Here is a 23,698-nt window from a genome sequence, read left to right as displayed (position 1 = left end):
TATATTCTCCTGGGCTTCTTGTTGCAAACTCCTCCCTGGACTGTTCATGGGTGTTTGGGCCAGCCCCTCTAACCACTATGCAGCCTCTGGTTAGGAATGTTGGCATTTTCTCCCAATGCTCAATGGGAAATGGAGACAGTAGACCATTTTCTGATGTACTAGGCAAGTCCTTGGCATACTTGCCTCAATAGATGGCACTGTCCTTGACAAGCAGAAATTTCTTAATCACAGCTATTTGTCATCTTAAGATACATGTTGACAGGAAATGGAGATTTCCCAAGCAACAAGGAAATAAAGTAAAAATCTCATGAAAAAAAAAAAAAAAAGAAATAATCTAGTCAAAACACTGCTTTTGGTGTAGTGTAGCAACAAAGATGATACAGAAGACATTTTTAATCTGTAAAGTTCCTTATAAAATGATGTCATATTTAAATATAGAGACTTCTTGGAGTGTTTGGGCTCTTCAACATGTCACCTTTAACCCATGGTGTAGTCAGATTAGAAACAATCTGAAATGTCATTTCAGATCATTGATCTCCCCCTCCCCCAGCTGATGTGGGCTTCATTTTTGCCAGTCTTAGATTACTTGCTTATTTAAGAGGAGATTTAGAAATGACACTGTATTCTTTTGAACTATGAAATGTAACTATGTAACTTTTTTAAAAAATTATTTTTACAGATTGTTTCTATCATATCTTAGCCCATGTTATTAAAAATAAAAGTACACAATGAGTTGGAAGACCTTATGTATTTTCCTTAAGGCCAGCCAAGTTCATAATCTGGTTTATTGGTAAATGACACCGGGATAGCTGTTGAGAGACCAAAGCCACTTAAAAATGACTTGTACACAGAGCACAAGACAGCTGAGTTCTTCAGAAGCAGCTGTAACTCCAGACTCATAAACAATTAGAGTGTTCTGTTTCTAAAGGCACAGGGGAAAGAGGCCAGGGGAAAAGGGAGGCAGAGAAATTCAGTCTGGCTGGGCAGTAGATTCCTATCACCTCTAAATCAAATGTTCTAAGTACGGATTGTGACCCAGTCATGAAATCAACAGACTGAGTATAGCCAGCATTTGTTTTCATTGAAAGAGATTAGGGTAGAATGGAAGAGATGAGAAGCCATCACAGTGTATCACAAGATAATAAGAATTATCTTGTGAAACTTTGCCTTATTTTTAAATGTATATATTTATGTGCACTGGGTCAAAAAGCAACATGTAGTTATTATTGTGAGTCACACTCAAAAAAAGTTTGAAAGCCATAACTCTAAATAATCTTCTTTCCTTTCTAGACATTTTCATAGTCTCATTTTTCTGCATTTTCCCAGTCCCTTGATGCTCAATCAAAATGGTCCACTTTCTTCAGTTATGTCTCATTTCCATTTTGTCTTTCTGTTTCCTATTATCAATCATATCAGGGAGACCAAGAAGGTGCTCTTAAATTTCTGCTTTTAAGATGCAGAAATAACAGTCTTTTAGTGTGTCCTTACAAGGACACGATCAACTGGATTTGGATGTAGCCTAAGGGGAAAAGAATTCTCTGGTGGTTTCTCTCCCTAGTTGGAGAAAAGGCGCATGTTCCCTGAGGCTAGAGATCATCAAAGAATGTGAAGAAAGAAGCTTTGCCAGTTTGCCTGGCATAACAATTCTGAAGATTTTTTTAGGAAAGATCTAGTTCCAAAGTAATTAGCTACTTGACATCCTCTACCGAAGGCAGAATGGGGAATGCCATAACTTGTTATCCTTAACAGCAAGTCACCATTGAAAAATCAAGGGAAAATCTGCAAAGAAGTAACATGATTTAGACAAATACAGTGAACCAATGTTTCATTGCCATGGATTTTAAGGCAGAGTTCCATGAAGACCTTTAAACTGGGCAAGGAGCAAAATACAGAGAAAATAAATGAACAAAGAAGTTATTGCATAAGAGCACTCTTGCATGTAGCAGCTCAATATGAAACGAAGAAACAATTAAAAAAAAAACAAAACCTGAGATAGTACCCTCATTTTCTAAATCTATGTTACAGAAAAGGAATAAAGCACATGGAAACATTTTTGTCCTGGCACATATACATTGACCATTGTCTTCATCGGCTGTCCCATCAGCACTGTCCTACCGTGCCCTTACAAAGAGAGCCTCTAGCAGACACAGCGTTCTGAGAAACAGCTGTCTCAATGACAGATTTATATAAAAGAGCATTGTTCCATGCTAGCTATTGTACACAGTAAAAAAATGTATTACTGATGTGTTAGGAATAAATACAAAAATCCCGTTACATTGATTTTGAATTGCAGAGAGAACAGGCAGCAATAAGATAAATAGACATACCTTCCAGGGCAAATATTCTTTCTCCCAGAGTTTTAACAATGGTGACTAGAGCCAATTCATCAGAGACATTGAAGAAATGCTTTTCAGTGGGTTCGCTTGCAATTGATTTTATTTCCTCCACAAATTTTTCAGTGCTTAAATTTCCTCGGTTATAGCTGCCAAGAATCTAAGACACAACAGGAACAGCAAGAATATATTTTAAATTATATGTGTTAAATAAAGGATCTCAAGCATTTTGTCAGTAAACAACAGGGTAGAGTACCTTAGCATAAAGGAATTTTTATGTACTTTCATATTTATGGAAGATTGATTTTCAAAATTTGTAGACTCCCTAATATTAACTGTTATATAAACACCACAATTGGTGTAGAAAAATATAAAGGGCAATTGTGTATGTGTGTGAAAATTTCTCCTCTTGTACTCTGTGTCCCTGTTACTAACAGCTGTATTTTAAAAATCTGACAGTTCAAAAGTAATGTTATATTCATAGTTTCTGAATGTCTTTGATATTATTCCAGCTAGTGATGTCATTATCTGCTGGCAAAGGCAATCAGCAAGTGAGTTGCCTGCTCTTGAATGAGCAATTCTTCCTGAAACTCTTACCAAGGCACAGCCCAGCACATATATATTTTAAACACATACTGGACTAAGTGGTGATCTAAATTGGCAATCTAGACAATAAACAATTGAGATATTCTTGTTTGAAACCAAATGCTGGAGACAGGGACATTCTTTTTTATAGAGAGGAGAGAGAAGTAGGAGTTATATATGATAGTTAATTATAATTATTTAGCTGTCCAAGCAGGTTTTCTCAAACATTTAGTTTTTTTTTAGGTAACGTTTATTGCAATAAATTATATACAGTAAAATTCACCCTTTTTAGATGTACAATTCTATGAGTGTGACAAACCAATATAGTTGTGTTACTGCCATATCATGTAGAATATTTCCATCACCCCAAAAAGCTCCCTCCTGCCCCTACAGTCAATCCCTTCCTCCCCTCGTCCACCTTTGGCAACCACCGATCAATTTTCTGTCCTTACAGCTTTGATTTTTCCAGAATGTCAGATTTAAGGAATCATATAGTATGTAAGCATTTGTGTCTGGCTTCTGTGACTTTGCACAATGCTTTTCAGAGTCATCTGTGTTGCTGCATGTAGCAGTAGCTGGGTCCTTTCTGTTGCAGAGTAGCATTCCATTGTATGGATGCACTACAATTTATTTAATGAGAACATCTGAGTTGTTTGCAGCTTCAAGATATTCTGAATAAAGCTGTTGTAAATATTCACACATAGGTCTTTGTAATAGACATATATTTCATTTTCTCTTGAGTAAAGAACTAGGAGTGAAAGTATTGGGTCATGTAATAAGTGAATGATTAACTTTATAAGAAATTGCCAAACTGCTTTCCACAGTAATTGCCCCATTTCGCCATTTTACTATTCCCATCAGAAATGTATAAGAGATCCAGCTGCTTTGCGTGCTTGTCAATACTTGTTATTGTCAGTTTTTTGTTGTTGTTGTTGTTCACTTGTTAGTTTTAGCAATTGTGTTGATGTGTAGTGGTGTCTTATTTAATTTGCATTTCTCTAATGACTAATGATGTTGAGACTCTTTCATACACTTATTTGCTATAGTATTTCTTCTTTGGTGTAGTTAGTGTCTGTTCAAATCTTTTTCCCCTTAAAAGACAATGAGATGTGAATTTTCCCTTAATTGTGTTGTAAGAGTTCTGTATATAGTCTGGATGCAAGTCCTTTCTGTGTTTTGCAGATGTTTTCTTCCTGCCTGTGGGTTGTCTTTTCATATTCTCAACAGTGTCATCTGAAGAGTAGAAGTTTTACATTTTGATGAACTCCAACTAATTAGCTTTGTTAAGGTTTGTACTTTTTCTGCCTAAAAAAAATTAGTTTTTAATGTAAAAATTTCATATTATGTTAAAACTTAGTTTTTAATATAAAAATGTTTAAGATAATGAAAACATTTTTAAAACAATATGTAAAATTTAACATGCAAAAAGTTTAAAAATCCCCAATATGTAGATATGACCTAATTCTATTTTTTAAATCACATAACTACATGGGCATTAAAAAATGTGAAAAAATGTGTATCATAATTTCTTATTTTTTATTTCTGTATATTAGGACACTAAGTGTTTCCTTATATTTGCTTCAATATATTTTTTAAAACCTTATAATAGAAAATCACTTTTGTAATAAATAAAAAATTAGTTTTTATCCTAACATTTGTAGTTGCAAGCATTACCTGCAGATTATCACTTTGGTTTTTATTTTTTTATATAAAATTTTAAAATTCTATAAATTTTTAACACTAACAATGTATATTATTATATTACTGTTATTTACAACAATAACTCAAACTGGACACGAGCAAAATATCTGTAAACAGTAGAGTACAAATTGTGGTCTATAAAATAGATAACAATAACAAAAAATGAACCCCCCGTACACAAAATATCACAAACAATAATTATGTTGAGTGAAAAGCTAAACACACAGTACATACTATACAGTTTTGTTTATTTGAAATTCAAGAATTGGCAATCTAAGTGAGCTATAAGTGGTAAGTCACATCAGTGGTTACTACAGGGGGTGTGTATTTAAAATGAAAACAAACAAACAAACAAAAAAACATTGCTGGGTATATATCCCAAAGAAAGGAAATCAGTATATTGAAGAAATATCTGCACTCCCATGTTTATTGCAGCACTGTTTACAATAGATAAGATATAAAATTAATTGTAAGTATGGATCAACAGATGAATGGATTTAAAAAAACATGATATGTCTTCAGAACAGAATATGATTTATCCACTAAAAGGAATGAAACTTTGTCATTTGCAGCAATATGGATGGAACTGAAGAGCATTATATTAAGTAAAATAAGTCAAGCACTGACAGACAAATATCATTACATTCTCACTCAAATGTGGGAGCTGAAAATGTGGATCTCATGGAGGTAGTGAAGAGAGTGGTGGTTACTAAAGGCTGGAAAGAGTAGTGGGGAGGAGCAGGGATGAAGAGGGGTTAGTTAGTGGGTATAAAACTACAATTAGATGGAAGGAATAAGAGCTAGTGTTCAGAAGCACTGTAGGGCAACGACAGTAAACAAGATTGTATTTTTCAAAACAGCTAGAGGAGAAGATTTGGAATATTCCCAACACAAAGAAATGATAAGTGTCTAAGGTGATGGATATTCCAACTGCCCAGATTTGATCATTACCCACTGTATGCCTGTATCAAAATGTCACAGGTACCAGGTAAATATGTACCATGTATCCATAAAAATTAAAAACAAATTTTAAAAAAGAAAGCACAGGAAACTTTCTGGGAGTGATGAAATTGCCCTATATCTTGATTAAGGTCTTATGTGGTTGCACACAATTGTCAAAACTCACCAAATTGTTCACTTCGTGCACACTTTTCACACTGAAACCTTGCATTTCACTGTATTGTAAATATCACCTCAATTTTTAAAAACAGAATGAACTATATGGATACGCAACAATATGGATGAATCTTAATATAGTATTAAGTTTCAAAAGTTCCAAAATATTATATACAGCATTACACCCCTTTTATAATGTTAAAAGCAATGAAATATTCTTAAATTTTTTTTTTTTTTGGATATGTATGGGTGCCTAAATATTATTTTGAAAAGTAGAGCAAGCGTTGAGGAATATAGAAAGTGGACTGATGGTTACCCAAGTGGAGGAAGGCAGGTGGTAAATGCGCTCACATGTAGTTGTCAAAAAAGAGAGCTAGCTCTTGATTTGGGTGGTAGGTTCATGGATGCTTATAATATTATTAAAATAAATACACACAGATAGTTCTAAACAGAGAAACAAATAAAGTGAGTCACACTTCAACAAATGATTACAATGTGGCCTGAACAAAGCAAGGATCAGGATTAATTCAAGGCTATGCTCCTGGAATCCGAAAAACGAAGGAAAGACACTGAGCCCTTTTGTATTGTTTGATTTTTTTTTTTTTTTTTTTAATAGAATATCCGAATCCTCTAAGAAGCAGGAGAGTCTTGGCCTCCAGTGACCATTAAGGTACAGGGATTTTCTGACTTCACATTTCTTTTTCCAATAATAGCCTTGTCTGGCATCATTAAAAATGCAGAGCTCCATGGTGCTGCCTTCAAAGTCCTGTTACAAAACAGACCTCAAACACCCTTCTGACCACAGTTCTGCACTGTGGCCTGGAAAGATAGTGGGCACAAGGGCAATAGGCTTGAGGGCTGCCCCCACCCCTTTCCTTCAGGTCCGAGGCTCCCCCTACCTACCCGAGTAGCTCACCCCCACTGTACATCTACATGTAGTTTTTTAAAGTTAGATTTATAATGATAAATTAAAAAACTGATATTTTGATTAAGAAGGATACAGATTTTTCACTTATAGAAAGTTAGAAAAGAACTAAAATTACTGTTTAAAGTGTTGCTGTTTATGATCTACAAAATATTTGTTTATTTGTATCATTAAAGGGATAGTGGGCTGGGTGTGGTGGCTCCCGCCTGTAATCCCAGCACTTTGGAAGGTCAAGGTGGGTGGATCCCCTGAGGTCAGGAGTTCAAGACCAGCCTGACCAATATGGTGAAACTCCATCTATACTACAAATATAAAAATTAGCCAAATGTGGTGGTGCGCACCTGTAGTCCCAGCTACTTGGGAGGCTGAGGCAGGAGAGTTGCTTGACCCCAAGAGGTGGAGGTTGCAGTGAGCTGAGATCGTATCACTTCACTCCATCCTGGGAGACAGAGCGAGACTCCGTTTAAAAAAAAAAAAAAATGGATAGTGGTTTAGAGCAACGACTGAAATACTATAATGTACACTCAATGTTAATGTGAGAAAGTGAGTCTTGCAGGCAGTGCAGTGGCTTTTGAATGTTCCTTACTAGAGAGAAGGCAGTGGTGGATTTATTCTCAATTCTTTTCTTTTGCTTCAGTAAGGCTCTCATCCTTTTCCCTGGGGAGTATCAGTGACTATCCCAGAGGAAATACCACATGTCTCATCAGAGGACTTTAAGCCAACTCTGCTCCCATCGTCTGGGACCCCCCAAGTCACTGGGTGCCCTTGCCTCTTTCTCAGCTCCCTCACCTGCTGTTCCATGAAGTTACGGGAATAATGAGGTTACAGGAGTAATGCACTAATGTCTGGGAAGAACTTCAAGCTGCTTTGAAGAAGCACACTGTTAAAGAAAACTAGAACTGGCTCTGAAGTAATTGGCATACCATTTGGGCAACTTTTTTATTTTAGAACTTGTTCCCCAATAGAATGTCTACATTTTAGGTAGAAAGGTCTACACCAGGAGCTTACAAATTGCATCAGAAAACAAAAATTCATTTCCTGTCTACTTCTCCGAAAAGCCAAGTGTCAAACATCAGAAGTTATTAATATTTAAACAGAGATAACTGGCACTTGCCCACACTTTAGCTAAGTGATGGGGGAAGATAATTAATGAAAAAGATAGTTGAAAATTGCTCAGAATGGAAAGGGAAGCCCAGTGGCCTCTGCTCTTGTTATATCGAACAAATCCTCTCTCTTATTTAAAAAGGCAAAGGCATTTTTCCCACCTTCCCACCTTGTTCCCTTCCTTTCCTTCTCCTCGTTTTCTCTTCTTTTTTTCAGTCCTCTTTTTCTCACCCTTCCTTCCTTCTTATGTTTTTGCTTCCTTCTTCCTCTTTTCATCTTTCCTTATTTTCTTCCTTCCTCAGTTTCAATGATTGTTTGTTGAGTGTCTGTTTGGCCTGGCATTGTGCTGGGTACTAAGACCCAGAGGGAGCAAGATCCAAGTCTGTCCTCACAGGGCTTACCTTCAAATGGAGACCTTTCTCTTTTCCAACCTGGTTTGTGTGACTTTCATAAAATGACCCCAATATGCACACAGCTCTTCTCTACACCCAAGAGTTTGAAAACATCTCTAGCAACACACTTACAGCTATGGAAAACCGTTGAATGTTTTCATCTTCACAGTCTTGAATGACCTTCTTCAGTCGATGGTTGTCATGGGACTCTCCATCCGTCACAATAACCATGACTTTTTTAACTCCTCTTCGGGCACCCCGGGCTTCCGTGAATGCCTCCTTTCTGAAGTAATCACAAACAACAGAGAGGTTGACCAGACACCACTTTACAGTAGACAAAGTAAAAAACTAAACAAAAACACTGACTACTCTAGGTAACCTGGTGCTTCCCTCCAAAATTAGCATCAATGCCCATCATTCAAGCTGGGAGGCTTGATGAGCCTTGTTTGTAAGAGTTTTCAATTTATTTCAGATGATGGAGAGGTCTCCATTTTGCTAATCACCACACATCCTATATATAAAAAGGCGCCAGTATTTTGTTCTTTGGAAATTTCAAAGGGAGAGTGTGACTGAGGCATACATCAGGGTCAGAGAAGGCCAGATCTGTAAACACTCCCCTAGCCGCTCCTTTCTCTGTAAACACCCCTTCTCTCATTTGACAGGTCTCTTTTCTTCTGCTTCTAGCAGAAACTTTCGCTTGAGACTTCGCTTCCCCCACAGCTACTCTGACATTTGTAGAATGGCTCAGAAATCCTCTAATCTGGGGAGGAGAGATGAGAGAGAACAGAGTATTAGTGGGGCTGTGAGGGCCTGAGAGTGTCCTGGGTATAGGGACATCTGCAGTCTTTCACATGGGAGTAAAAGACTGCAGATACTGATGGTCTGGGTCCATGGAGTAGTCAGTCGTGTTTTAGGGGTCAAAAAGTGGTTGGCGGAGTTACAAAACATTTGGCCTGAACTATGTGTTAGGACACAGGCTGCTGAGAGCAGGGTGGGAGAAGATGGCATGGAGAGGAGGGGAAAATGCTATAACCCAACTGCAAAAACATCCGAATTTCAGAGAGGCCGAGGCGGGCAGATTACGAGGTCAGGAGATGGAGACTATCCCAGCTAACACGGTGAAACCCCGTCTACTAAAAATACAAAAAATTATCTAGGCATGGTGGCGGGTGCCTGTAGTCCCAGCTACTCCGGAGGCTGAGGCAGGAGAATGGCGTGAACCCGGGAGACGGAGCTTGCAGTGAGCTGAGATTGCACCACTGCAATCCAGCCTGGATGACAGTGCGAGACTCCGTCTCAAAAAAAAAAAAAAAAAAAAAAAAAAAAAAAGCCAGAAATAAAACGAATTTCAATTTAATTAAACAGCGTGTATGGAAAGAAACAGAAGACAGGGAAATGGAAAATTTTTGTCTTTTATGTATTCTATATAAATATATACACACACTTCTCCCCTCCCCCTTTATTTCCTTTTACTCAAACCTTTTCTCAAAGCTGGAGTCTTGGGAGAGATGAGTATATTTTATTTAGGACTAAAGTAATGAAAGGATTTCATATATTTCTAGGATTTTGGTACAAAGTACATCGATCTTTGTACTGAATGGTCCATTTAGATATTTGGTTGTACAGACAAACTGCTGTCATTAGGGATAGATTTGCTAAGGAAAGGCCTGTCTTAAGCTAACATTCCAAGGAGTTTGCACAACAGATACACAGTAAATATACCATAATTGATATCTTTAAGCAGGAAGAGAGGATTCTGGTGAAGTGGGCAAAAGGATTCTATATGATTACTTTTCCCTTCAAAGGACTTAAAGCAAATATGACAAGATGTTGACAACTGTCAGTTCTGAGTGTCGGATATACAGGATATACAGTTGTACTAACTTTTTACTTTCTTTGAGTAACTATATCTCTCTGCCCTCTATACTTGACAAAGACCCTCTCCTTGACCAAAACTGAGTCTGGCTCCTTTATGTCTTCTTCTAGACTGGGCTCTGACCCTGGGCTGTGTTCTTTACCCACTTAGTCCAGTTTTAGCAAGAATCTGGCTTAACCAATTTAGTGGAAATCCCTCATCCTTGTTATCTGATCACATTCCTCATTCCCCACCCTCTAAATCTTATTACCCTGTTCTGTGATATTATCTTTTAAAAGAATTGAATTTATAGGCAATTAGGCTGAGATAGCTCCTGTGACTTATGTTCCTATGTAAGCAAACCAAAATCCAATTCAATGTAAACAGTAAAACAAAACTTAAACATTACCAATTAGAAACTGCCAACTAACTTCTAACTAGAGACTTTACCAATCAGAACCTGGCAAGTAACCTCTAATTAGGGACTTTCCACCAGATCATACCCAAATAAGTTAAATGCCTAGCTGTAGCCAATCAAGTCATTTCTTTAATTTGATTTTGCATTCAGCCCATAAAAGCCTATTGCTCACACTACTAACATGGATCTTTCCAAGTCTCTTATGGTTCTGAGTGCTGCCTGATTCATGAATCATTCTTTGCTCAAATAAACTCTGTCAAATTTAATTTGTCTAAAATTGTCCTTTAACATATAATAAATATGTATTTGGTCTCTGCCTCTGGTTTCTGGTGCAGAACTCCTAAAACTCTTATAATTTCCTGAGCAATACTGGTGCGAGGAGCATCTTTTGTTCTAATATATGGCCTTTAACCTGGGTTTCTGACGTAGATATTCTAATCTGTTGAATTTTCTGGGTGATAGGAGTATCTTTTGTTCTAATGAAGTAACTCTTGGTGGGCTCCTAAATGGGAGTTGGTCACCAGAAGGACCAGGCCATGATCAGAAGCTTGAAATGTTCAGCCGCAGCTCTCATTCTCCAGGAAGAAGTGAGGGGCTAGAAACTCAGTTAATAATCAATCATGCCTATGATCAAGCCTCTGTAAAAATTTCTGAACTACGGGTTTCAGAAGTTTTCCAGGTTGCTGAACATGTGGAAGGGGGTACACCATGAGAGGGAATGGCAGCTCTGACCCCTTTCCCTTATAGCTTGCACTATGTATCTCTTGCTGTTCCTGAGTTATATCCTTTTATAATAAACTAATAATAGTAAGTAAGATGCTTTACTGAGTTCTGTGATCCACTTTAGCATATAATCAAACCCAAGTAGGGAGTCTAATTTGTAGCCACATTAGACAAATTGTGGGTAACCTGGAAACCTTCTGGCTCTAAATTGGAGGGAATTCTTGAAGGACCGAGCCCTTAATCTGTGGGAGGTCTGCACAAACTCTAGTTGGTGTCAGAACTGAATTGAATTCTAGAACACTCAGCTGATGTCAGATAACTGGTCAATGTGGGAAAAATCCACACATCTGGCATCAGAAGTGATGTGTCAAGTGTTGAGAGCATAGAAAGAGAAAAACAGTTTTATTTTTCCTGCTATTTATCTGCCTTCGGCAAGAATCCTGTTGAGCCAGTCTAGCAAGAATCCCCCAGCCTTGATGTTCTCTCCAATCCCTGCCCTGCTCCTTGACTGCAAATGCCCACTTGTCCTCACTGTAGCCAAAGCTGAGCCCAATCTCTCTTCCCTACTGCAATACTTTCATTGTAAAGTCCCTCTTGAGTGATGTCTTCCTTACAATCTTTAACAAGTGTCATGAATAATTTTTAACATACTATACAGGTAGATTTTCTGGCTTTTTTCTTTCTTTTTTTTTTTTTAAGGCAGAGTTTCACTCTTGTTGCCCAGGCTGGAGTGCGGTGGCGTGATCTCGGCTCACTGCAGCCTCTGCCTCCCGGGTTCAGGTGCTTCTCCTGCCTCAACCTCCTGAGTAGCTGAGATTATAGGCGCCCACCACCACGCCCGGTTAATTTTTTTTTTTTTTTTTTTGTATTTTTAGTAGAGACAGGGTTTCACCATGTTGGCCAGGCTGGTCTCAAACCCCTGACCTTAAGTGATGCAGCCACCTCGGCTTCCCAAAGTGCTGGGATTACAGGCATGAGCTACCGCACCCAGCTGATTTTCTGAATTTTTAATGTATACAAACAAAGGTGAAAACAGATGTTACACATTAGTCTTTAACAGATCTTTGTATTTGAGTATCATATAAGATTCAATCATTTTTGAAATTCAAATTCCTTAGATCACTAAAACTTCCTAATTCTCCTAAATATCAAGGTTACAACTGAACTGAATGAACATCAGCTGAAGGAGATGATTAAGAAGCCTTTCAGAAATAAAATGTGGCTGTTCTAAAATCAGGGCTGGCTTTACGTAATGGAAGATTAGCCATTGGCAGAACTCCTGAGTACACCGTTTCTGTTTCAACTACATTCCTTAACAAATTGTCCTTGTCCTCAAAGTACCAGTATCCAGTGTCCTTTCTTGGCACTAAGCACTGACTTTCCTGCATGCTTTAAAAAATTAAAATATAGCAATAGTGTCCCTTTCTTTGAGACAGGAGAATCCAGGCCTTATGATTAAGTCCTGTAAGTTTACTGACAAAAGTAAAAATTCGAGATAGGGAGAAGGGAACACACACACACACGAAAATTTGAACTGGGATTTACTGAAAATGAAGGCAAAGAATTCTAAAAATATTAAAAATATTGTTTGCAACTGGCTCTGCCTGAAAGGGATAAAAAACAATTAAAATGTGCTTAAACATGAAAAAGTAATTAATGTAGGAGAAAAATACTTGGTACTGTCACTACAGACTTTTAATGTATAATCAACATTCAATCAATTCTGTGTCCCACAGCTATACCCTTTGTGAAACACAGAGGCAAAAAACATATAGGGACATGGTATTTAGAGCAGTATTGATGCAGAAGCCAAAGCAGCCAGAATATTTCTTCAGTTAGTTTTCAAAGATGAGTATTCATTCTTAAATGGTTGCCTTTGGAAAATGTACAGCTCCCTACAGGCTCAGAGGTTTCAAAGAACACTTTGACTTACTTCAAATGCACAGTCACATTTAATCAATTATTGAAGGGGGTGCATTCAGTACACCTAAACATGTGCACTCTGTGTGTATGCAAATTGGTGATCCAATAGTTAGGTAAATGTCAAATTACCTCCATCTGTTTGTGGTTATTTTCTCTTGGGCCCCATATAACTAGAACCACATGACTTTCTAACATTCACGAGGCAAAAGCTGCACATGAAATTTTAAAATTTTGAATCCCATTCTTCGCAGGATCATTATTAACTTTTTTAACCTCCTTAAAACACTCATCTTAGCAGGCAGATGAAATGAGAGCATGGAAAATTAGCTTTCCACCTGAGGTGAGAGTTCAGAAGTTGAAGACATTCAGCAGAAAGATTCTTAACATTAGTCAAATTACTTATTACATTTCCTGTGATTTTTGTATTGTTTTGAATTTGTTCAGAAGTTTGCTAGTTTAATAAATGAGATAAGAGAACATACAGGAAATAAAGTGTTCTACATTTGTAAGAGAGGACAATTCAGTTGGTTCTTATAAAATGAAATTCAACCACAGACTGAGTTATGTGTTCACCATAAAGAAAACTGCAGATGGAAGAAAGGAAGGATTGTAAATTGAAGGGAATCTAAAGAAAGAAAAAAAGGAGAAAGAGAGCATTACAAATGATAAGATCCTTTCCATTTCTTTCAATCTTTGCACTAAAAATGATTTCAAATAGACAATATTTAATTTGGCCCCTTAAAACCTCTTATCTGATAGCTTCAATAGCAGTAAATCAAGTACTGAAAATACATGGACAATCTAGAATATAAATATATATTGAGTACAGGTAGACATATTTTTAATCCATTCTTTTAGATTAAGACTCCTAGAGCCTGAAAACAAAAAATAAATGAAAACAAATATTACCTAATATTGTCTTAGTATCCAAGAATATGAAGTTATAGATGCAGTGATATTTTAAAATGAATTCTCTATCAATTAAACCCTTGTAAGAAGAGAAGGATAAGAAGGATGGTGAGATTGTGTTATAGAAACATCTGATCTTGTAACCATTATCTAATCTTCTGAAGCTCTTTTTAAATAAAATGGCTTTAAATATTGTCATACTAAACTTTCAATTGATATGCCAAAGGACTAAATCATGAGCAGTTATTTTTGCAGTCTTTTACTTTAGTTTATTTTTTTATCCATATACCTTGCTGTGTCTATTCCAAGAGCTGTCATAGTCTGGCGGCCACCTCTCTGGACTATTTTCTTTGCTGCAACAAGTACCTCTTCGGTGGAAGAATACTTATTGAGGTTGAACTCATGGGTCACGTTTTCTCCATACTGTACAATTCCAACCTGAAATACCAAGCCACTGTGAGTTATAGATCAATCCAAATTTCCTGTTCAGATTTCTTCAGTTTAAGCATGTGAATCAGATATAATACATTTTTGTGTTTCAGATGAGTTTGCAAACCTATCAATACACAAATCCTTCTATTTTGACAGTAATAAGCATAGCCATTCTGTGACTCTTCATAGTCCAAAGAACAAAAGTAAACATGCTGTGATGCTGTTACTAAACTTCTCAAATGATTGGTTTATCTAATTCAACAGATTTTGCAGAGTGACTCTGATAGGCCTTGGTATGTAGAATATGAAACACACTGATATGGTCTCTGCCTTCATGGAGCTTCTCTTAAGCTAGAGGGAGAGAGAGATTAAAAACGTGATCATTCAAATACATGAACAATTGCAAACTGTTGAAAGGATGGTATTGGAAAATCCCTAATCAACAAATATAATCTAGAGGCCAGATTGAAAATGGGGGCCCAGGGAAGGCCTCTCAGAAGCTGAGACTGCAAGAGTGGGTGCTAGAATGGCAGAACGTCCATACAGAGAAAACCGTGTATGTGAAGAAGACCAGGATGGGAAAGAGATAGATCTACCCTAAGAACGGAAAAAAAGACAGTGAGCCATGGCCAGGGCTGTGAGGAAAGAAGAGGGCACCATGAGGAAAGAAGAGGGCACCATGAGGCTGGAGGAATCAGCAAGTTATGTAGCCTGCAGAGTTACACACTTGAGCAGTGTGCTTTGTCTAGCCTAGCAGAAGCCTCATTTCTCCCAAATCAGCCTTTCCCAACTCCACCTTCTTTCCTTGTTGTCTTCCTTTCCTACCACCTTCCTCCTTTCATTCCCTTTAGTGCACAGACCATATAATGCAGGCAGCTAACTGCAGAGCCTTCATGAAGTGAAATACAGGAGGGAAAGTGCCCTCAGATTCGATTTCCCTTGCTCCATATTCTTCCTCTTCCCACCTGCCTCCTGGCCCCAGAAATGGCTATTTCTCCTACCCTTTTTTCCACATCCCCCTTTAAAGGTTGATGTGAACCAATAAACTAATCTGCATGAAAAATTGTAGCTGAAGATGACTTTTTGTTTAACCATCCTATCTCAAAATCCAGACTCAGACAATTCTTTGCCCAAAGGAAGGTCTCTTTAATTCAGGAATTTCAGGTGCTTCATTACTTGGGTAGGGGAGGTAATTTGCAACAAGCCTGCCTTCTTTCCAAGGCAATTGCCTATTTTGCCTGTTGGTGAAGTTGCCTCTATTACTTGCTTTAGAGCAAATCCTATTTCTGAGTCTAACCTTATTCTGAAGTAGCAAGAAGGCTCAGTAACTGGTTTCCAGCCTCGTCTGCTGATATCACTGACGTCAGAAAGTTTTAGTATTAATTTCATGTCTGATTTATACATACATTTTCTCACTGGGTCTTTTGGAAACTAAAAGCATAATCTGATGTTTTAGAAACAAATACGAGAAGCCAAAATTTAAAGCAATTTTTATCATCTTTGAGTTACCCTCTAGAGTACACTGGTTATCTTGGAGCAATTATGTCCTTATGCTTAAATAAGAATACTATGATATGTATTTAATGGTCTTTTTAAAACTTTTTTCTCTAATTATTTAAATTATAATAATAGAAATATGATCATGTTTTATAAGTGAGGAAACTGAGTTGAAAACACCCCATCCCTATAGTGAAGTGATGGAAGGGGGGTCTAGTCTAAGATGTGTATCCCTTATCCCAGGGTTCTTTCAATCACCCTACTTCCTTTCAGTAAAAAGGCATCTATCCCAAATCCTCCATTCTTTAGTCACCTCTGTTGTGGGAAGTCAGGAACCCCGAATGGAGGGACCTGCTGAAGCTGTGACAGAAGAACATAAATTATGAAGATTTCATGGACATTTATTAGTTCCCCAAATTAATACTTTTGTAATTTCTTATGCCTGTCTTTACTACAATCTCTGAACATAAATTGTGAAAACTTCATGGACATTTATCACTTCCCCAGTCAATATTCTTGTGATTTCCTGTGTCTGTCTTTAATTTAATCTCTTAATCCTTTCATCTTCGTAAGTTGAGGAGGATGTATGTCGCCTCAGGACCCTGTGAAGATTGGGAGGATGTATGTCGCCTCAGGACCCTGTGATGATTGCATTAACTGCACAAATTGTTCATAGAGCATGTGTGTTTGAACAACATGAAATCTAGACACCTTGAAAAAAGAATAGGATAACAGTGATGTTCAGGGAACAAGGGAGATAACCATTAGGTCTGGCTGCCTGGGAGCTGGGTGGAACAGAGTCATATTTCTCTTCTTACAAAGCGAATAGGAGAAATATCACTGAATTCTTTTTCTCAGCAAGGAACAGCCCTGAGAAAGAGAATGCATTCTTAGGGGGAGGACTCTGAAATAGCCGCTCTGGGAATGTCTGTCTTATTATTAATGTAGATAAGGGATGAAATAAGCCCTGGTCTCCCGTAGCACCCCCAGGCCTATTAGGATGAGGAAATTTCTGTCTAGTAAATTTTAGTCAGACTGGTTGTCTGCTCTCAAACCTTGTCTCCTGATAATATGTTATCAATGACAATGCATGCCCGGTGGGACATGAAACTTCATTAGCAATTTTAATTTTCCCCTGGTCCTGTGATCTCGCTCTGCCTCCATTTACCTTGTGATATTTTATTGCCTTGTGAAGCATGTGATCTCTGTGACCCACACCCTATTCATACACTCCCTCCCTTTTGAAATCCATAATAAAAACTTGCCAGTTTTGTGGCTTGGGGGACATCACGGAACCTGCCAACACGTGATGTCTCCCCGGGACACTCAGCTTTAAAATTTGTCTCTTTTGTACTCTTTCCCTTTATTTCTCAGACCAGTCAACACTTAGGGAAAATAGAAAAGAACCTACGTTGAAATATTGGGGGCTGGTTCCCACGATACACCTCAACCTGCTAGCTTCTGCTGAGTGCCACTGCCATTTAATGGCTACTAAATGAATTTGACTAACTAGCTAGTTAACTGAGATATGTTAGAGTATATGATGCAACAAACACACAAATACATATATCGTATTTTGTAAAAATAATAGAACATATAAATTCTCTCCTAAAGCTGCTTAGTTAAGTATAAGATTAATAAGAAATAACTAGAGAATATACGTAATTGTAAGAAGAGGTTATATTATCAGCTGAATGAACATGCACTCTGCTCAATCCACGTCCAGGTTAGCCGTGTTCTGTGAATTTATCTTTCACCCAATATCCTTTACCACCTATTCTGAGAGAGCTACTATATTCGGAATAAAGGTGGCCAGAAGACCCTTTGGGAACAAGATAGGATACAGCCAATTAATTACACAAAAATAACAAAGTAGATAAAGACACATCAATGACTCCAATTCAGGATATTTTCTTGATTTATAATAAAATGTGAAGAACATTTTTATTACCCTCTGCATAAATTTAAAATTATTTTTTTCAATCACCCTAAAGCTTTTGATTAGTAATCCTTGGGGACATTGAATAATTATTAAGGGACATATCCATGGATATACATGTCTTTGTGTATATAAATGTTAAGTGTAAATAAAAGCAAAATGGTTTTGTTACTTGGATAATCATTATGGCTAATTCTAGGTATCAAAGTGAACAAACACTGTCGTGGAAGTTAATTGCTCATCAATTAAGGACATCTCACAGAGTCTGCTTTGTTTTTATTACCCCGTGTTTTTATCTGATTAAGTAAGAGGCTAAAGAACTTTGAAAATTTTCCCTCTTACTCCTGTGGTTTTACTTGAAAATTTTAGAATCTACTTAATAATCTATCAATCTAATATCTACTGATAATCTATTGAATATACTAGTATCTATTTCTTTGACCTCCCCAGCATCAGTAATGTTTCCTCTAGCCATCTTCTCCCAAGGTCTTATCCTTGACCTTGTCATTTGGAAGACCTTGTCAGCAGCTGAATTCCAAGTTTAAATGTCCTTCTTTTTGACCATTAACTTTGGCTTATTTCACTAATTCCTTGACTACATCGAGACCTCCAACTAATTCATTAATATTGCCATTTTTTTGTACTTAGACTAGATTCCATGGTCCAATCACTATAATCATTTATTTGCAAACATTTAACTCCTTTAACCTTTTTTTTCCTCCATTGACTCACTTGGCTAACTTCCAACTCTGGTTAAATCCAATTATCTCCTTCTCTGTATATGCTTCTGTGGCTTTGAATGCTGCTTGACACAAGTCACACAACTTGTAACCTGGTCTCCTTTTAAAGGAATGACCATGAATCTCAAAGGAGGTTGCACATTTGAGTGCCGCCAAACACTACTACTATTTTTTTACTAATGAGTGCACGTTGCTCTCATTTATTGGTTTTAATCTAATTGTCATAAACTGCCAACTCCTTGAGAAAAAGGATTATCTCACTTATATGTGGGGATGAGCTCACATGAGAGGAGTTGAAGGGATGCCAACTTAACAAGACTGCTTTGTGCCACATGTGTGTTAATACTTTACATTTACAACACACTTTACATATCTTAAATAACCTACTATGAACTACTGGATTATCTGGAAAAATTATCTTCACATTAGGAATAGTAAAAAACTCAAAATGTTGATAAGTCAGAAATCAGTGCTTTAAATTTTACATCTCTATCATCCACCTATCCACCTCCAATATGTGCCTGGCTTCTAAAAGCTTATTCTTTGTAAATCTTAAAATATAAGATGAGTTATAACTGCCTATTCCCTTATCTGCTCTGGATACTTTGCTTCTAACAACTCTACCTGAGACTCTCTTCAGATGACTGCACTTGGGCTACTAGACTGCTTTACCCCAAAGACTGAAAGAACCAGGAGTGTCTGGGAGTCCCCTGCCCTCCCCAGCTCCCCACCACCCTGATCCACAGGTAATGCTGAGTGCAGGAAATGAGAAATCAGCCCCGTGACTCAAGTAGAAACTCTCCTTCCAGATCAAGCTGAGGCCTGGATTCCACTTGAAATTGCACTTTCCTTTTTCCTCTGTTGATACATTGTTTTGCTTCCCCAATTCTTCGACTGCTTTCTGTTGGAAATGCTTCCTCACAAATAAATCACAATCATGTGAACCGTCCTCTCAACGTTTGCTTCTGGGAGCTGGACCTAAGGCAGCTGTCAACTGTGTCCCTTCATTCCTACTCATGCAGGACAGGTGAGCCCCAAAATGGGTCTCAGCCTATAAGGGTTCTTGGTTTTTGCTCAGGAAAGAATTCAAGGGCAAGCCAGAGGTGGAAGAAAACACCTTTATGTTGAAGCTGCAGCGTTACAGCTCTGGTGGCATTACAGTTCTGTGACTGCTCCTGCCAGACAGGGCTACCTCACAGGCAGAGAGGAGCAGCTCAGGACAGTGTTGCAGTTATATTTATACTTAACTTTAATCACATGTACATTAAGAGGTGGTGTATGCAGAACTTTCTAGGGAAGGAGTAATAACTTTTGAGTCCTTGGGTCATTGCCATGGAATGGGACAGTAACCCCTGGTTGTTGCCATGGCAATGGCAAACTAACATGGCACCCTGGTGGGCTTGTTTATGGAAAGCACCTTCTGCCTCATCCCTGTTTTAGCTAGTCCTCAATTTGGTCTGGTGTCAGAGCCCGACTCCAGAGTCAAGTCTCGCCTCCTACCTCATTACCTTAGCTCAGGCCAGACATCATTGCTTTGAAGTTGGACCATGGCAATGGTCAATCTCTTTGCTGCTGATTTCCCTCTCTTCATTTCCACTCTCTTCAAATCCTTCTACATATTCCTGGCAGACTAATTATCCTGAAACTCTGCTGTCATCCTATAACATACTTGTTCAAAAACCTCCAATAACTCTCCATTGCCTGTATCAATGACTTTGAAATGTACTTTAAAAGATAGATTTTTATTCTAATATATTTTAAAATAGATAAAACTTCAAGCTACTCCTTGAAATACTAGGTCCATATGTTAAAATCCAGTTTTCTCCCCTTGACCTTCAGTCCCTCAATATTCCAGTGCTAAATTCTCCATTCACCCTCATCTTCAGGACACCCCAGTAAGAATTCCACTCCTACCAAATGCTCTTCTTTGTCCCTCCTACTAAGCTAATCCTGTAAGATTTAATTCAAGTTCCATCCTCTCTGCAAAACTTTTCTTACCTTGTTGCCAAGGTAGCCCATATTGAGCTTCCCCTTCTTGGAACTCTGAAACAAACTTGTCTGTGAGTATTACATTCTTCTCAACTGTTTGAGTGCACACTTTATCTTCCCAAGTACATCCTAACTTTATAGGGACAGGCAGGGGTAAAGAGTATGGACTATGTCATGGCTTTTGATATTCCCTTATCCTTCACTGCTGTTTTGCTTTGCTCACAGCTGACCCTAAGACATTCTTACTAGATGACTGTAACATTTTGCATAAGCAAATGGAAAACTGAGATAGCAGGGAAATAATGATAAGCGGAAAAAGAGAGATACAACAAAGTCTGGGAAATGTGAAGAGGGAGCAGTGGAAAAACTCAAGTCTCAGGGAAATGACATTCAGTGTAGGTCCCTGGCTGATACTGGGGTGCTTGTTTTCCTAGGAACCAGACAGAGTCAGGTCTGCTGTGAATCTTTCCCAGAAAACGGTACCATTTATTAAAAGTAATGGCAAAACCGCAATTACTTTGGTACTAACCTAATATTAATTTTCATTACAGGCAAAGAGTCAAATCACAAAACAGACAAATGTAATGTTGTGCCGAATATTGGTGAGATTCAATTCAACAGAGATAGTTTCCATGTCACCTTAGCTTATAATTTAAGGCTAATAAAACAAGCATAAAATGTATATGTATGTAGCAGAATCAAATAAGTATGAGAATTAAATAGCAAGTTAAAAAGTAAGGCAAGTAATGAATATTGTGAGGAAGGAAGAGGAGAGAAAATCACAAGCATAGTTATTCTCTCCCACTGAAAATCCTCAAGGAGGAAGGAGGACTCAGCTTCCTGAATCTGAAAGCCAGCTCAAAAATAGCCAAGAGATTATGAAAGTACTATGGAAGGAAACAAAGTGGCCTCAGCCTGGAAAATACGTCAGAGATGATAATTAAAGGAGTTTAAGTCATCCTAGAAATTGAGAGGAGAAAGGAAAAAAAAAACAGTAATTGTAATATTTGACTTGAAATAGCCAATTACATTGGAGTTATACAAAAGTCAGAGTGGAAGTTGGATAGAGGGCTGGTGACAACAAATAATGGAGGTGGAAATATTTTAGGCATTTTGATGAATGGAAATGGGTATGCAGGGATGACAGCTAAAAGATGCAAGTGGGTTGAATGTGGACATTCTTTCCCAGAGATTGTAAAGAGCAGTTTATGGTATCAGTAAAAGAGTAGATGAATATAGAAACAACAGTCTCTTATAATATCAAGGGGGATAAGGAGTCACATGCGGAGGGAAAATTCCTTTTCAGAGACAACTGAAAAGGACACATTTACCTCCTGAGGAGATGTGTTTTAAACCTCTTGATTAAGTAGAACAAAATAAATAGATGGGTATATAATTACAGTCCAAGGCCGAAGAGACCTAAAGACTGATTCAAGCTATGGCATAAATCAGGTACACAATTGGCTATGGATTTTGTTACATGAACAAGAGGTTTGTAATATTTATTAGAACATTCCACTTAAATATGAGATTTACAATCATGTTTTCAGGTAAGTCCCTAAGCAAATATCCACTCACTTTTTTTTTTCCCAGGGAATACTAGTATCCCTTTGTATGTTACTAAGTTTGATTTAAAAAAATAATTTTATGGTCAAATAATCTTGGAAAACAATAAGTAAAATAAAGTATATATCTTTATAGCAGACTCCTCCCCATCTCTACCTTTCTCCTATCACTATGAAAACTGTCACAAATTGCAAATGGTGCAAAAGAGTAAGGTTTTCTCTTAGTCCTATCCCCACTTGTTCTATCTAGACTTATAAGCAAATTCTTTCAAAAGTTTTCTCGGAGTCTTTAAAAACAGGTATTGTGGATTACTTATTGGAAGACCTGGTATATTTTATTCTTATTTAAAGTAATATTTTTTCTGAGGATCATATTCAACATCTCAGACTGGGAAACATTGTTCTACAACAGTAAGAGTTACTTAATTGTCAAGATCAACTAATTGTTCTGTGTTTTAAATTCACCTTCATTATATTTATGACCTACCATCATGCATTGTAGCTGTCCCAATATACGATTTTACCTCATTTCTAAGTTGGAAGATTTTGAGATCAGGAACAAGATTTCAGTGATTTTTTTTATTGCTCTTCACAGCTAGCAAAATACCTGATCGACCAGACACTTTATAAATATTCACTCAGTTCTGTAAAATTAATTATCCAATGACTTCATTTCTTTCATGGGTAGAGAAGAAAGAGGGAGAAAAGTGAGTGTGAGAACATGAAAGGAAGGACACTATCAGAAAACACTGAAAGGAGGGCCTTTTGGATTAGTCTTTTACGAAACTGAAAGTCATGTTTAAGACTTTAAGAAAGATCTTAAATGAAAAGAGTGTTTAAGAAAAAGAAGTGTCTAAAGTAGCTATGAATTTCTGCTATGGCTTGAATATGGTTTGTCCCCACCAAAACACCAAAGCTCAGGTTGAGGCTTGGTCTCCGATGGAGTGGTGTTGGGAGGTGGTGCCTTTAAGAGGTAAAAAAAGAGTCAAGAGGGACTTTATCACCGGAGTGAGTCCTCACTCTTGTGGGAGTGGATTAGTTACTACAAGAGAGCAGGTTGTTATAAAGCGTGGCTGCCTCTTGTGTTTCATCTTTTTGTATATGGTTGCTTCCTTTCCTGTTTCTCCACCACGTTATGACACAAGCGCAAGGCCCTCACGAGAAGCTGAACAGCTGCAGCCACCCTACCTTGGCCCTCCCAGCCTCCAGAATCATGAGCTAAATAATCCATCTTTTTTTTTTTTTTCTTCAAATTATCTAGTCTTGGGCATTTTGTGCAAAGTCAACTAGGATAAGTATATTTAGTAAAAGAGTTATGAAGGAATGGAGTTATTTATTCATTAATAATCATATTATTATCTTCTATATCTATCTTGTTAAGTCAGGGTTACACCAGCACCTAAATTTTAATGCCCAGCATAAGCTAAGTTTCTGGGCTTTCATTCAATTACCAAGTCAATGGTTTCGTTAGGGAAGTAATGACAAGGTGAAACAATGAGGTTTTTTTGTGTGTTTCTGTAAGATGCACAATTGCTTAATATGAAAAGAGCTC

The 23,698-nt window shown here is 37.6% G+C and overlaps 1 protein-coding gene across 2 annotated transcripts in view; it reads right to left on the bottom strand.

The window, feature by feature from the left end:
- The window catches only part of ITGA1 (integrin subunit alpha 1), a 177,149-nt gene that overhangs the window by 61,563 nt on the left and 91,888 nt on the right, over positions 1-23,698 (bottom strand). For both annotated transcript variants that reach the window (XR_012413654.1, XM_005556876.5), the window contains exons 7-9: positions 14,274-14,422; positions 8,289-8,439; positions 2,328-2,493 (exon numbers count right to left, since the gene is read on the bottom strand). Coding sequence is in view for 1 of the 2 variants with exons in the window: in XM_005556876.5 (XP_005556933.1) it covers positions 2,328-2,493; positions 8,289-8,439; positions 14,274-14,422 (466 nt within the window). In the remaining variant the exon portion in view is untranslated. The remainder of the gene's footprint in view (positions 1-2,327; positions 2,494-8,288; positions 8,440-14,273; positions 14,423-23,698) is intronic.

Source organism: Macaca fascicularis, chromosome 6, assembly GCF_037993035.2.
Source record: "Macaca fascicularis isolate 582-1 chromosome 6, T2T-MFA8v1.1".
In the NCBI taxonomy this organism is placed as follows: Eukaryota; Metazoa; Chordata; class Mammalia; order Primates; family Cercopithecidae; genus Macaca; species Macaca fascicularis.
Note: the sequence above shows the minus strand (reverse complement) of the source record. Positions and strands in the feature narration are given on the sequence as shown.